This window comes from Dysidea avara, chromosome 6, assembly GCF_963678975.1.
Source record: "Dysidea avara chromosome 6, odDysAvar1.4, whole genome shotgun sequence".
NCBI classification, from domain to species: domain Eukaryota; kingdom Metazoa; phylum Porifera; class Demospongiae; order Dictyoceratida; family Dysideidae; genus Dysidea; species Dysidea avara.
Window position 1 is genome coordinate 520,129 of NC_089277.1, and position 13,492 is coordinate 533,620.

Sequence of the window (13,492 nt, forward strand, 5' to 3'; positions counted from 1 at the left end):
GTGTGTGATGTTGACCATTGACAATGGCAGTGTTTGATTATTTTAATTTAGGGCCCAATAAAATCATGTGATACATGTACTTCACATGAACTCAAGAAATACACAATGTAACCAGCTGGTCTTGGACAACTGTTGAGTGGCTTCCACACACCAACAGCATGTAACATTGCCCCAGGGCTATTTCAGTCCATTACAAACAAAGAACAGTACAAGGAGCGTCTCTGCAATCAATCCAGTCGCTATGGAAACTATGGGCATAGATATACAGACAACAGTACACAGGATTGAAATCATCTCAAGTAAGCTCGATAACTCCAATACAAATGTATTCACCAGATCATTATAGCCTCTTTAAAAAAGGCAGGATGGTGAAATACGCCAGCCACAATACGTTTCTGCAAAATTTCAACTTTTGAGAGTGTTCATTTAGTTGTCGGTAAGTCTTCCTCGTGAAAGAGGGTAGTTAATTAGCAGTAAGGCCTGGTTTGTTGGTGTGTCTCTCGATGCGGACATAGCCACCATTATCAAACTTACAGCACACAACTACTCAATTATTAATATTTTGGGAAGTAGTCACACAAAGAGTAGGGCTAGACTTCTGTGCGATAAATTAGAAGATGTTGCTTACAATGATCCGGCATAAAAAAAAACAGATGATTCCGATCCCGGGTACTTGTCTGTACATCTATGATATGGGCAATAAGTATAACAGCCAACACAGTCACAGGAAAGCCGCATCGCACTATTGCAAACTGACACCTTGTGATGCCAGCAAAAAGAACTGGAACACAAAGGAGGACAAAGGAAAGTCCATGATGCATGTATTGTACATACTGCAGTTGGTGAAAAGGAACATTTCAAGACAAAGCGACATCGAACAGTAAAGAAATCAATTGATCGTCAAGTTACACTTGGCTGGAGGCATCAGTCAATCAGCATAAAATTACGTTAACCCTTAACCCTTAACCCACAGCCGTTTTACAAAACACAAGCACTGAAAACGTATAATCCTGAAAACTGAATTATACACAAGTTTTTAAAACAAACTAATATAGAACAAGAACTGTTAGGGCTGTCTAAAAACCACAAACACCATGTTACTCAACCTCAGTTTAAATGGGTCTATCCTTTGTCACATCCTTTCATCCCAGAACTTCACTCTGTTCCTTTAAAGTACAAAAGAACTATCTCTTCATCTTCTTCCTTCGCATATCGATACACCAAAGGCCATAACTCGGCCATACTGCATCGTGGAAATATTTTCTTGATGTCATCTTGGTCGTCATGTGATGGTGATTCCGTTGAGATACAGCCATCACGTGATTCAGAAAATAGACGGCAAGAACACTAACAATACGGACGTGAAACGAAACAAACTGATTCAGTGCTTTGTAGCACATGAGTTCCTTGTTGTTTATTAACAGTTTATATACTGTTACTAAGGGTAGGCCTTCCCAAGTAAGAAAATCTCTATTTCTAACAGATTGGATAAACGCTTCGTACAATATGCCTGTTTAAAACCAATTGCAAAAATATTACACATTTTCCGTTTGTGTTTTATCAAATCCAGTTTTCTGGAATATGCGGGTTTAAAGGGTTAAATAGAATTCTTTTTTTTAAATTCCATAGAAACATTTTGGAAGGGTTTGGGGTTGGTCTGAGGATATTTTTGGGCTTGGCTGTACCTAACCAAAGCTGTCATGAAGGAAAATTGAGGCTGGATATTATTGGCTGGAAAAGCCCAGTTCTTCATGATCGTAATAAGCAGTACTACCATACCGTATGATAATATTACCAAACAAGGTATACAGTAGATTTACCACTGGAAGCTCCATGTTCAATGTGTAATACTCTAATACTCAATGTTATTTGTGTAATACTCTAATAGAAGTATGTACACTCTATTAGAGTATTAAACAAATATTGAACTAAATCCTGCAATACAATAAATTTATAATTCAATATCATCATTGTGTTTGTATAGACAACCTAATGCTAAACAGTGAGGCCAAAATTAGCTATTAAGTAACTTTTCTGTAAGGAACACGTAAACCCTTTACAAATTTGAACAAAGTCCAACAGCCATTATCAAAACTGCATTAACATCCACCTACAACTTTTCTCACCCACTTCTTCACAGATTAGTGTGGATATTTAAACAGTAAAATTTTGCCTTGATCTCACCTACAAAAGCTTTTGAAGATCATCTTGTCAATCAAAATGCTAGTAAATTTGTGTTGCTAAAAGTTGGCCTTCAATCATATCGGGTGTCTAATAATCACTTTTTGATTCACAAGGATTTAAATAAATTATATTTGTACCAACAAAACAGGTAGTCTGGCACCGCCCGCCCCTTGCAAAAAGTAAGGGTCTGGTGAAATACAAATACCTAATCATTTCAAAAGGAATTCAATTAGACAGCGTACGTATTGCTTGTTACGTCAGATGATTGCACTTCAATTCGAACAAAAGCATTGTGTTGTCAAGGCGATTTCTGTGTGAACGTCATTGGCATGCACTAATTGGCTAGCGCCGAATCTGGGCGCTAGAAATGATTTAGTATCTGTATTTCACCAGACCCTTACTTTATGCGAAGGGGCGGGCGGCACCAGACTACAAAACAGGATGAGGGGCAAAGGTCATAACACAGGTGGAATGCGATCATACTATAGATCACGTGACACTCACCTAATCCTCTTCAACCATTTCTCACGTGGTTTCTTTGTGTCCTTCTTGTGTAGTTTTCGGACACATCCTTCACACTGACACGTCCTGCTGCCCTCTGCATCGTCCTCTGTATAACGATATCAACCATTCGTGCAATAACAGCTACTCGACCATACCCGGTTTAGCGTCACTACTGGACGGCCACAGTAAATAGGTAACTGGTATCAGCAGAAAGACGTAAGCTGATAACAAGAAGTAGCTAAATGTAGCGCCGGACTCGTCATATTCGATCTGAGCCATACACGCGACTAGGTCTATCTAATGCGCACCTAAACAATATTAAAATGGCGACGGGTCCATCAGTCGAAGAAGAAGAAAATGCTGTAGCTTACCTGAACAGCTACGCTACTAAACATCAACTCCCTCCTCCAGTTTACGAAGAGAAAAGCGTTGCAGGCGAACCACACAAGCGAACCTTCACTATAACGTGCAAGTTTCAAAAATTCGAAGTAACTAGCGAAGGAAAGAGTAAGAAAGAAGCTAAGAAGTCTTGTGCAGTTAGTATGGTTAGGAAGATGAAGGAGCTAGGTGTGGCTGGAGACCAGAGTACAGAATATAACCCCGTAACAGTGTTACAACAATTATTACAAAAGAAGAGCTTGGTTCTCCCAATATATGATTGTATAAGTGAAGGAGGAGTACCTCATAATAAGACTTTTACAATAAGGGCCACAGCTAGTAATCATGATGGGAACCAGTTTAGTGCTGAGGCAACTGCAAGTTCTAAGAAAGAAGCTAAGAAGAAGGCAGCTAATGATTTGTATTCTAAATTAAAACCAGTTTTAGATAAGAGCCCAAAGGTGAGTGTTGTGACAATATCTGTAGTGACATTTTATGATGGGTTGAGTTGAGTTGTTGATGTCACAAAACAATATAGCTGTGGTACTGTTAGGTATACAGGGGGCTTATACAGGGGGTTTATACAGGGTACTGGCTGGGTGAGGTAGCATGATAGGAGTTAGTAAATCATCCCCACTTGTGTTGCTGTTTGCATCAATGAAACTGTGGTAGTAGCTGAATACAGTTACCATATATGGATAAAATTAATAATATACGTAAATAGTTTCGAGGTAGAAAACTTTTCTGGATGAATGACTACAGTGGAACCCCTCTTAACAGACACCCCTGAATGGCGGACAGCCTCTTTATAACGGACAAGTAATAAAGTCCCAAATGCAACTTCCAATACCTGTGTATTAATGCCCCCTCAATAGCGGACACCTCTCTATTTCATAAACCGGACACTGCACAATTCCCAGACATGGAAAGTACTACAGTATAACACAATCCCAACTTACTACCTACCTGTAACAAGAGACACATGACACTATCACCCTTATCATTTCATTCTCCCACCTGTATCAACCACATCACATCTACAATCTTTTCTTCTTTTTTTTAAACAATCAAAGAATGGAACAACTTCTATTACTAGACACGACTGACTATGTCACCTTTTCAAATAATTTACAACTATACCTAACCAATAATTAACTGTATATTAATTCTGTTGTATGCTGTTTCTTTTTTTACCTGGGAATTTACCAGCTGTGCTGACTGCCCAGTACAATAAATAAATAAACACCTCGCTAATCGCAGACACAAGTAAGAAAGGTTCATTGCCAGTTACAAGAACTGCATCATTTAATGCAGAAAGCACCGTCTCTGTATTGCCTATTCTACAAAGTGCGAGACAAACCAACGGAGTTATGAGAAGCCATATGAATGCATATACAAGTACTACTGTTGATGTTCTTACCCAGGTGTTCTGAAAATAGTAGCTGGTGCGCTTTAAACTGCGCTACAGGATAAAGTACATAATCTGTATAGCCAACCATTTTGATAACTAATCAAATATGGAGTAATCCAGATAAGTCTTTATGGGAGCATGTATAAAATTTTTGTTGTTAGTGTAGTAGAGGCCACACACCATAGATAACCCATGCTCAATAACATCACTTCTGTGGCTATTAGTTGATCATATCTGGTTCACATGGTACCATATCCTAGAAAACTCCTTAAATAAGGACACCTCCATATAAAGGACATATTTCATTTCCCCAATGGTGTCTGTCTTAGAGGGGTTCCACTGTATGGATGGCAAGATTTGGAGGAAATAGCTAGACAGTTACCATAGCTAAGTAGCTATTTGCTGGATTTGGAGAAAGTTCATATGTGACCATCTTTTACATGTTGTACAGTTAGTGTGCAACAGTAAGTACATAACTAGGCTAAATTCTGGATCATGTGAGCTTCATGATGCAGCTATCTAGTATAAACAACAAATTGATGTTGAGATGCCATGCAGCTACGCAGCTAACTTCAGAGGTGGCGGAGATGCCTATATATTTGGGGGGGGGGGTCTAGCTTGGTGATGCCATGGCCTAGTTGTAAGTCGAAGACCAAAAAAAAATCTCAAATGACACTATTAAGCTAGGCTCTCCATCACAGCTACAGATAATTTTAGGTGGGGATGGGCCCCCCTGTATTTTTTTCAGAGGGGCTGCCCCCCCCCCTTCTCAGCCACCCCTACATCTGTAATTAATCAACTATGTATTACTATGCTATTATTTTAGATAACAGGTTTTGGTTTTGCAATAATACAATACATCAATTAATTAAGTAATATCATAACTGTTTCACTACCCATAGCAGCAGTGAAATTTATCCCAAATTTCACTGGTAGCAGTGAAAAGTTGTAATTGCAATTTCATTGGCTAGAGTATGTAGTGTAGTTGCTTAGCAATGGTTGCTAAGGTTACCACGTTGGTAGTTGATATGAGCTATTTTGATTTGATTCCCATAGCAACCAGACCCTAACAACTGTTGCTTGGCAACCAAAGTACAAGTATGGTATTAACTCAGAATAGCATGGGTAGCAGTGAAATTTGGGATAAATATTACGAATATTGTACTGAAAATATTCACGAGGCAAACTGTTACCCATACTATTACTAGTACTTATTGTAATTTCGGATTTTGTAATTCATGAAATTTTGTAATTATTTAATTATGTTGGTATGCATTGCTAAGGAAACGTTTGTTAAACAATTCCTTGTTGAAGCCTTTACTGGTTCCATATGTAAAGTACTACGTACAATTAATACTCATTTGTAAGCTGTTAGTTCAGACCTCATGTGGTAGTTATTCTGTTGCCGTCTCTCACAGGTGAAAACAAGAACTACCAGTATATCTCAAGTGGAGACTACCATGGCTTCCTTGAATATTAGCGGTGACTCGTATGAAAGTAGATCACATGATCCACATAGTGGCTCACATGATGACACAGATGGTTCCATGCCATCGATAAATCCTATGGATATTTCAGTAAATTCCTTAGATAATTCAGTAGATCCTCTGGATATTTCAGTAAATCATCAGGATATTGATGTAGTATACTTGGAAGGGGATGGTAGCGAACTGTGCCTAGCAACACTCAAACATCAGGGACAACATGTTACTGGATGTGGTAATGGCAATTGTAAGGACACTGCTAAAGATGTCGCCATTGATAATTTGATGTCAAACTTGTCTATACTATATCCTTCATTACATACATTGTAATTGTATACGGTACAAGGCTATTGTTTTATGGTGTAAATATTGTATTAATGACTTGTACTGGAATACTTGGCCTAATTTCTTTATGAACTATTACTCCATTGAAACACATCTGAACCTCCATGACCTCAAACAATTACATCAGAGTTTGAGAAATCTGTTCAGTTATATACTGATAGAACACGAGTTTGAAATAGTTGAATCGTAATTGTGCAGTACCTGATTTGTCGGTGTTACCTGATTTGTCTGTGTTACCTGATGTTTAGTGTCATAATTCCTCAATCCAGTGGTATTTCCCGAAAAACAAGCCCCACCCAAAGGCAACAATTTCTTAGTATGTAATTTCAATTCTTCCAACAATTCAAATTCAACACAATGAGAAGACACACACACGAACAGACAACTAGTTGTTAGTCTTTATAATCCTCCACCATCTGGTCTCCCTGTAGGAATGTGATAACTGGTACCATTGATCTATGAGGGAAAAGTTAAACCTGTTAAGACTAGTTATCACAAACCTGTTAGACTAGTTATCTTAAACCCATTACTCTAGTTATAAACATTGTGACCAGATCTGCTAAAACTCTTCAAAAAAACCTAACACAAGTCCCTACAGCACAAGTTATTACAATCATTGTGTATCATTTTAAAAACTTGCTCTAGGCCTGTGTCAAATATGCCAGCACAATGGGCTGGAATGCTATGCCAGCATAATGCTAGCATATTAGGTGGATATTGAGCTTAATTCCATGAAAATAGATTGATACTCCCTAATAGTGCAGTCAGTGGGAACTGCAAGTGCACTCAAATGCATTGTGCACAGCTCCTTAGTTCAATACTCTCTAATAGAACAGTCACTTTATAGAGAAATACAAGAGCATTCACTGATTAAGCATGTTCCAAGATAATTGTAACAAATGTTGCTAACCTGGGAGCATAATAGGAACAGTACAAAACACACTAACCTGTACAAACACACTAACCTGTACAAACACACTAACCTGTACAAACACACTAACCTGTACAAACACACTAACCTGTACAAACACACTAACCTGTACAAACACACTAACCTGTACAAACACACTAACCTGTACAAACACACTAACCTGTACAAACACACTAACCTGTACAAACACACTACCCTGTACAAACACACTCTACTGGTAATAGAGAAGTGTTAACAAGGTCAAACCCTTTATACTGAGAACAGATTATACTATGAGGTGTTGTAGTATGTGTAGTCCAGTTAGATACTCTCCCTCACTTGATAGCATAGTCACCTTTAAAGCCTGTTAGACAGGTCATACCTGTTTATCATAGTCCCATATAAACTGTGGAATATCCAGTTGATCAGGATTAATAGTGTCAAACAGGAATTGTATTCCAGTGATGTAAGTCAGCCGGTCCTTGATAGCAGATGCTGTGAATGTCATGAACCACCAAATATTGAACTGCATAGATCATGTTAAAGTGGCAGTAACCATGACAACAAGTCATACCTTAAACCAGAAGGCCGGGTGGACTATGTAAAGTGACCGCAAGTTCTTCTGATACCTAAACATAGCATCACTTGTTACCATGACAACAGAACATTACCATGACAACACAGTATTACTCAGTCACCATAACAACAAATATAATCACCTTTCATCTAACATGAGATAGAGTTGTTTGAAGAAATCAGTTGACAGCTGATCTTGTACAATGCTCTCAGTGTGAAAATACACAACCACAAAGTCCTTGTTAGCAACACTATCCATTAGATGGACAAAATATGCCATAGCCTGTAGGGTGGGCATTATATAGAGGAGGTTAGGATATATCATGTCACACCTTCTGTGCTGGGACTGTACTGGCGGGGAATAACCGTCCAATAAACACTACAACCGTACGACCCATATAATCTACACCTGCAGCCAATCAAATTAACAACAATACTACATCCACCTCACCACACTAACCAGCCTTATAGAAACACTGCAATGATGCTATATCTCTGAAGTCCTCGCTACGAGCCTTCTTCAGATAATGTTGGTACCTATAGCAACATGAGCTGGATCACATGATGCACAAGCATCACTGGATCACATGACGTACAAGCATCACTGGATCACATGACACACAAGCATCACTGGATCACATGACACACAAACATCACTGGATCACATGACACACAAGCATCACTGGATCACATGACACACAAGCATCACTGGATCACATGACGCACAAGCATCACTGGATCACATGACACACAAGCATCACTGGATCACATGACACACAAGCATCACATGATTAGTATTGATTACTTCTTAGCTTGTTCTTGTTCAACAGATGATCGTTGTGACCTTGACTGAATCTGTTCCCTCCTTACTACATCATGGTTATCCTCCATCATGGCAAACTGGTGTTTACCTATTGAACAGGTCTGGTGAGTGATATCACCTGAGATCACATGACCTCACCAACATCCCTCATGAAGTCACCAGCATCATTTTCTTCATCGTCATCATCGTCACCATGGTGACCATCGATATGAGCAACAACTGACTCACTCTGGTCTGGATCATCCGTCATATCTGATGATGCTGTAATGTGTTCATCAATTGGTATAATTTGTGGTTTCCAGTTTATAAAAACCAAAGTATGGAACAACAGTGTAGTACCCAGAATATAAACAAGGCCCAAATGAATCAAACAATACAGTAGAATTGGTTCCCACCCAACCCACCAAAATGCTGTCATTTAAAACAACCTATCATATGCAATGAAAATCACCTTTAAGGAATAGCAAGAGTAAATAATGGAGAAGAGTGTCTAACTTGCCTATAGTTCAGTAAAATAATTATGAGCCTGTAAAGTTCTCAGGTGGAACATGAATAAGACACATGGCAGCTGCAGAAAGGAATTACTAAGCAACTAAATTTGTTGCTTAGTAAAAGAATTACTTACTAAATTTGACACATGGCAGCTGCAGAAAAGAATTACTTACTAAATTTGTTGTGAAGATCATTTCAGCTCTCCTTATCTTGTTCTTGCCATGTTCCACCTGAGAACTTTACTGGCTCATATTCACTAAACTATATATAGGCAAGTTAGGGACTTTGTAATAGCTGTAACATCAAACCCAGTACAGAGAACTTTTGGGGAATGCGCGTTTACACAATATGGGCATGCATGGTGACACTAGGTGGGGTAACTTAATTCTTATGGCCTACAACTATACATCAACTAAAAGTCTGTTCACTGGGCTACTTGAAGAAGGTTAAATGAACACCGTAACTACAGCGGCTTACTTGTTATGAAACGATGAACAGCAACGAGTCATGTCTCCACGTTTCAAAATTATTGCCACGTGTTTAATTTTGATTGTGGATACTCACACGACATATATGGCCTGATAGAAAATTTAATGGCGAATCAAATGAAAGTTGTTGCAAGGTGATAGGATCAACTACCATCGAGTTATCGACCATTTTATAAAGGTATGTAAAGGGTTTGCGTGTTTCCTTACCAAAAAGTTATTTTCACGGCTAGTTTTGGCCTCACCATTTAGCGTTAGGGTAAAAGCCTAGGCCTCACCATTTAATCCTTGCTACATTACAAGTAGAATGACATAAATAGCGTAGCCATAGGATGGACACTTCGAAAGTTACAGTGCTTTGTGCAAGGCATGCATATTTATTAAGTTTAAATCCAGTTGTCTGGTTAAAACACAGAATGCCTAATATAGTACTAGCCTAATAGTATTTTTTAATGTCAAACCCATTTTTGGTCTACCTACCAGCCCGACCATAGTAGACACCAAACAAAGCAGTACAGAATATAAACCCTACTAACATTAAACCCTACAAACATTAAACCCTACAAATATTAAACCACACCAATATAAGAGACACCATTAGACTAACCTGAAGGCCCAAGAAAAGACAAAGGATTATCAGCAATACGAATCTGTCTCTCTTCGATAACTGGCTCACCAAACTCATTACCTAGAGCAACAACATTTAATAGTAACTATGGCAACCAAACAAATACACGTACCAACATCAGATGGTAATGCAACACAAGCAAATTCTGCTTCTTTCTGATTCCTTGGGAAATATAACGGTAGCAGGTCTGAATATATCCTCTATATGACAATGAGTAACAATAAGTCACCATTATAGGTACATAGTGTAATATGGACTGGTGTGTGTACTACTGGACTGGTGTGTGTACCACTGGAGTACCACTGGACTGGTATGTGTACCACTGGACTGGTGTGTGTACCACTGGACTGGTGTGTGTACCACTAGACTGGTGTGTGTACCACTGGACTGGTGTGTGTACTAATGGACTGGTGTGTGTACCACTGGACTGGTGTGTGTACCACTGGACTGGTGTGTGTACCACTGGACTGGTGTGTGTACCACTGGACTGGTGTGTGTACTAATGGACTGGTGTGTGTACCACTGGACTGGTGTGTGTACTACTGGACTGGTGTGTGTACTACTGGACTGGTGTGTGTACCACTGGACTGGTGTGTGTACTAATGGACTGGTGTGTGTACCACTGGACTGGTGTGTGTACTACTGGACTGGTGTGTGTACTACTGGACTGGTGTGTGTACTACTGGACTGGGGTGTGTACCACTGGACTGGTGTGTGTACTACTGGACTAGTGTGTGTACTATGTACAGTTTATGTACTAAGGAATATTTAGGTATCTTAACTAACACACTACCTTGTAACCCGGGGACAACCTTGTAACCCGGGGACAACCTTGTAACCCGGGTACAACCTTGTAACCTGGGGACAACCTTGTAACCCGGGTACAACCTTGTAACCCGGGTACAACACATATGACACAAAACAAACTAGTGTGAATCGATCAAGCTGTGCCAAACCGGGCCCAGCATGGCATGACAAGACGAGGGGTTGGCCCAGGGTTACGATACAATGTGAACACAGCCTGGCCACCGGTCAACCCAAGTTAACAAAAAATAATTACTTCTATGTCCACATGGCAGTATTTTCTATACTCTAAAGACATTCTACAACATGGCCTGTATACTCCCAGCCATTTTGTTCTACTGACATTGGCAAAAGAGGGTAAGTGGCACCCACTGATGGGGTGGGGACTCCCCTGTGCCCCACCCTTGGTTTATACCTAAAGCATTGATAACCTAGTAATTAGTCGAATAATCATTCAGTGACATCACAGTAAAATTTCACCAAAATTGTGTATCTTCATACATAAGCATGGCCCCAGACCCCCTAGGAAACCTCATCCTTTGCATTCTAGAGTCTGTAGTGGTCCTCCCTCATAACCCTACTGAACCACTAAAACCAAACACTTCCCCACATCCCCTCCTAGCATAATATTTTGAATTGAGCCATGACTGAAGTCCTATAATAAAGCGGCTATACACCATATAGCTTATTCTCCATGTCTTCGTTACATACAATTTCAGTACTTTTTAAAAAGAACGTCTTATATATTGGTAGTCGGTGCACACAATCCCCAACACACCTTCAAGCGGTAGTGTGAACAAGAGCGGGTTGGTCTCAGTTGAAAGTAACCCAGGACAGTTTGAATGTGGGGTAAGTGTCTAGAATAAGAGGATATGGACCAAGTGTCGACATTAACAGATTACAGTGAAATATGGACACCTTGGGACCAGTGTCCTGATTATCAAGGTGTCCTGATCATCAAGGTGTCCTGATTTTCCAGGTCAGTTTATGTACTAAGGGATGCTTTGGGACCTTAACTAAGTGTCTGGATTATGTAGGTGTCCTCAAGTGTCCACATTAACAAGTTACAGTAACTCACATGATCCGTCTGAACAGCAAATACGATCAGTTCCACTTGATCACTATAATGCTCTAGAAACCTTCTAACTGTCCCTGTAATCACCATGGTAACATCACAATAATAACAACAATCAACTAACTAATAGCAATATGAGCTCCTTCTTCTGGGGGATATCCCCTCTTAACACTGTTCACTACACTGAGACCAACTGTGTACATCTCTCGTTCCCTGTAAAGCTCACATGAGACACTGGGCATACCCACATTACTATAACAACACACCTCACTATTTGCAGCACATTACGGTAACAGTTGTACAAAGCACTCTCAGCTGCCGTGCGGTACTTGGCATTGTAGCGAGGACCAACCGTGTGTATGACATACCTGTGATGTATAAAGGTTATACTAATACAAAAAGCAGGTTGGCCACCAGTAAACTGTAACATGTATGATGCACCAGAATTGTACTGATCCTTGTCACATTTATAAAACTTAAGCACTAATTTCTAAAATAGCCATGTATTGTGTTGGGGTGGCTGAAAACCATGATACGCACATGCGTATGTAATTTGCACATTTTAATTGAGGAGTTTGGTTATTTAAATATTTATTCAAGATCTTGAGATGTATGGTGAAGCACGAGCCCACCTCAGCCCCACAACTCACCTTGCTGGTAAACTAAACGCATTAGAGCACTTTGCCTCTCCAGTTCTACATGCTGTAACACAATAATATCAAATAGACTGAGGTAAACTGAGCTAGCTTACTTCTGATCTGTTGTTTACACTCATCACGTAATTCTGGCCCGGCTACTTCAAATATTCGCTCACTAACTGCATTTTTATCAGATAGGCTCTCATTGGTAGGGTTAACAATGGATGTTACTCGTAGTTGGGCGATATCACCATCCCTACAATATCGATAACGCACTGAATATCGTTAAGAAGTCTTTACCATAACGTTATCTTCTCATTTAGATCCTCTCTGATGGGGAATGGCGTTGTGGTGTGCGCGTTTGGATAAGTCCTCCCACTAACTTCTGAACCAACCACATCCAATTTGGACCAGCGAGGAAGTGAGTTCCCTTCTACAGTTTGAGGCCTAGCACCAAGTGGTTCCATCCTACAACAAAATGCTGCACGTGCAGCGCTTTAAATAGAACACCAAGGTTGTGTGCGTTAAATGGAGTTAAGGTCAATATGATGTTCACTCGAGCAGCGAGAAGAATTATATCTCATGGTGTAAAGATACAAGGTATGACTAGTTGGTTTATAATATTGTGTGGGTCACGTGTATCATTGTAGTGAGGAGGTGTAGCAGCTCTGTGAACCAATGGAGGCTTGGAGTAAGGGATGCGCTTAAGAATAGGTACGTCCTGCACTGTGCACTGTACTCTTAAACCGACGAGG

At 39.8% G+C, this 13,492-nt stretch overlaps 3 protein-coding genes across 5 annotated transcripts in view; 1 reads left to right on the plus strand and 2 right to left on the minus strand.

Moving 5' to 3' along the window:
• Nucleotides 1–2,995, minus strand: part of LOC136258943 (translocation protein SEC63 homolog) — a 31,034-nt gene extending 28,039 nt beyond the window's left edge. For all 3 annotated transcript variants that reach the window (XM_066052333.1, XM_066052332.1, XM_066052334.1), the window contains exons 1-2: nucleotides 2,844–2,995; nucleotides 2,689–2,794 (exon numbers count right to left, since the gene is read on the minus strand). In XM_066052333.1, the coding sequence (XP_065908405.1) occupies nucleotides 2,689–2,794; nucleotides 2,844–2,967 (230 nt within the window). In that variant the 5' untranslated portion in view covers nucleotides 2,968–2,995. The remainder of the gene's footprint in view (nucleotides 1–2,688; nucleotides 2,795–2,843) is intronic.
• Nucleotides 2,992–6,395, plus strand: LOC136258948 (RISC-loading complex subunit tarbp2-like). Its single transcript, XM_066052339.1, has 2 exons — nucleotides 2,992–3,527; nucleotides 5,896–6,395. The coding sequence occupies exons 1-2, from the start codon at nucleotides 3,012–3,014 to the stop codon at nucleotides 6,289–6,291; spliced, it is 912 nt and encodes a 303-aa protein (XP_065908411.1). The 5' UTR covers nucleotides 2,992–3,011; the 3' UTR covers nucleotides 6,292–6,395.
• Nucleotides 6,396–6,615: 220 nt separating this feature from the next.
• Nucleotides 6,616–13,276, minus strand: LOC136258945 (protein GDAP2 homolog). Its single transcript, XM_066052337.1, has 16 exons — nucleotides 13,038–13,276; nucleotides 12,851–12,993; nucleotides 12,750–12,801; nucleotides 12,366–12,467; nucleotides 12,224–12,312; nucleotides 12,103–12,176; nucleotides 10,333–10,420; nucleotides 10,200–10,280; nucleotides 8,754–8,876; nucleotides 8,598–8,703; nucleotides 8,253–8,329; nucleotides 8,125–8,201; nucleotides 7,936–8,075; nucleotides 7,791–7,845; nucleotides 7,599–7,742; nucleotides 6,616–6,762 (listed from the first exon to the last, which is right to left on the minus strand). The coding sequence occupies exons 1-16, from the start codon at nucleotides 13,202–13,204 to the stop codon at nucleotides 6,706–6,708; spliced, it is 1,575 nt and encodes a 524-aa protein (XP_065908409.1). The 5' UTR covers nucleotides 13,205–13,276; the 3' UTR covers nucleotides 6,616–6,705.
• Between the last annotated feature and the right edge of the window lie 216 nt (nucleotides 13,277–13,492).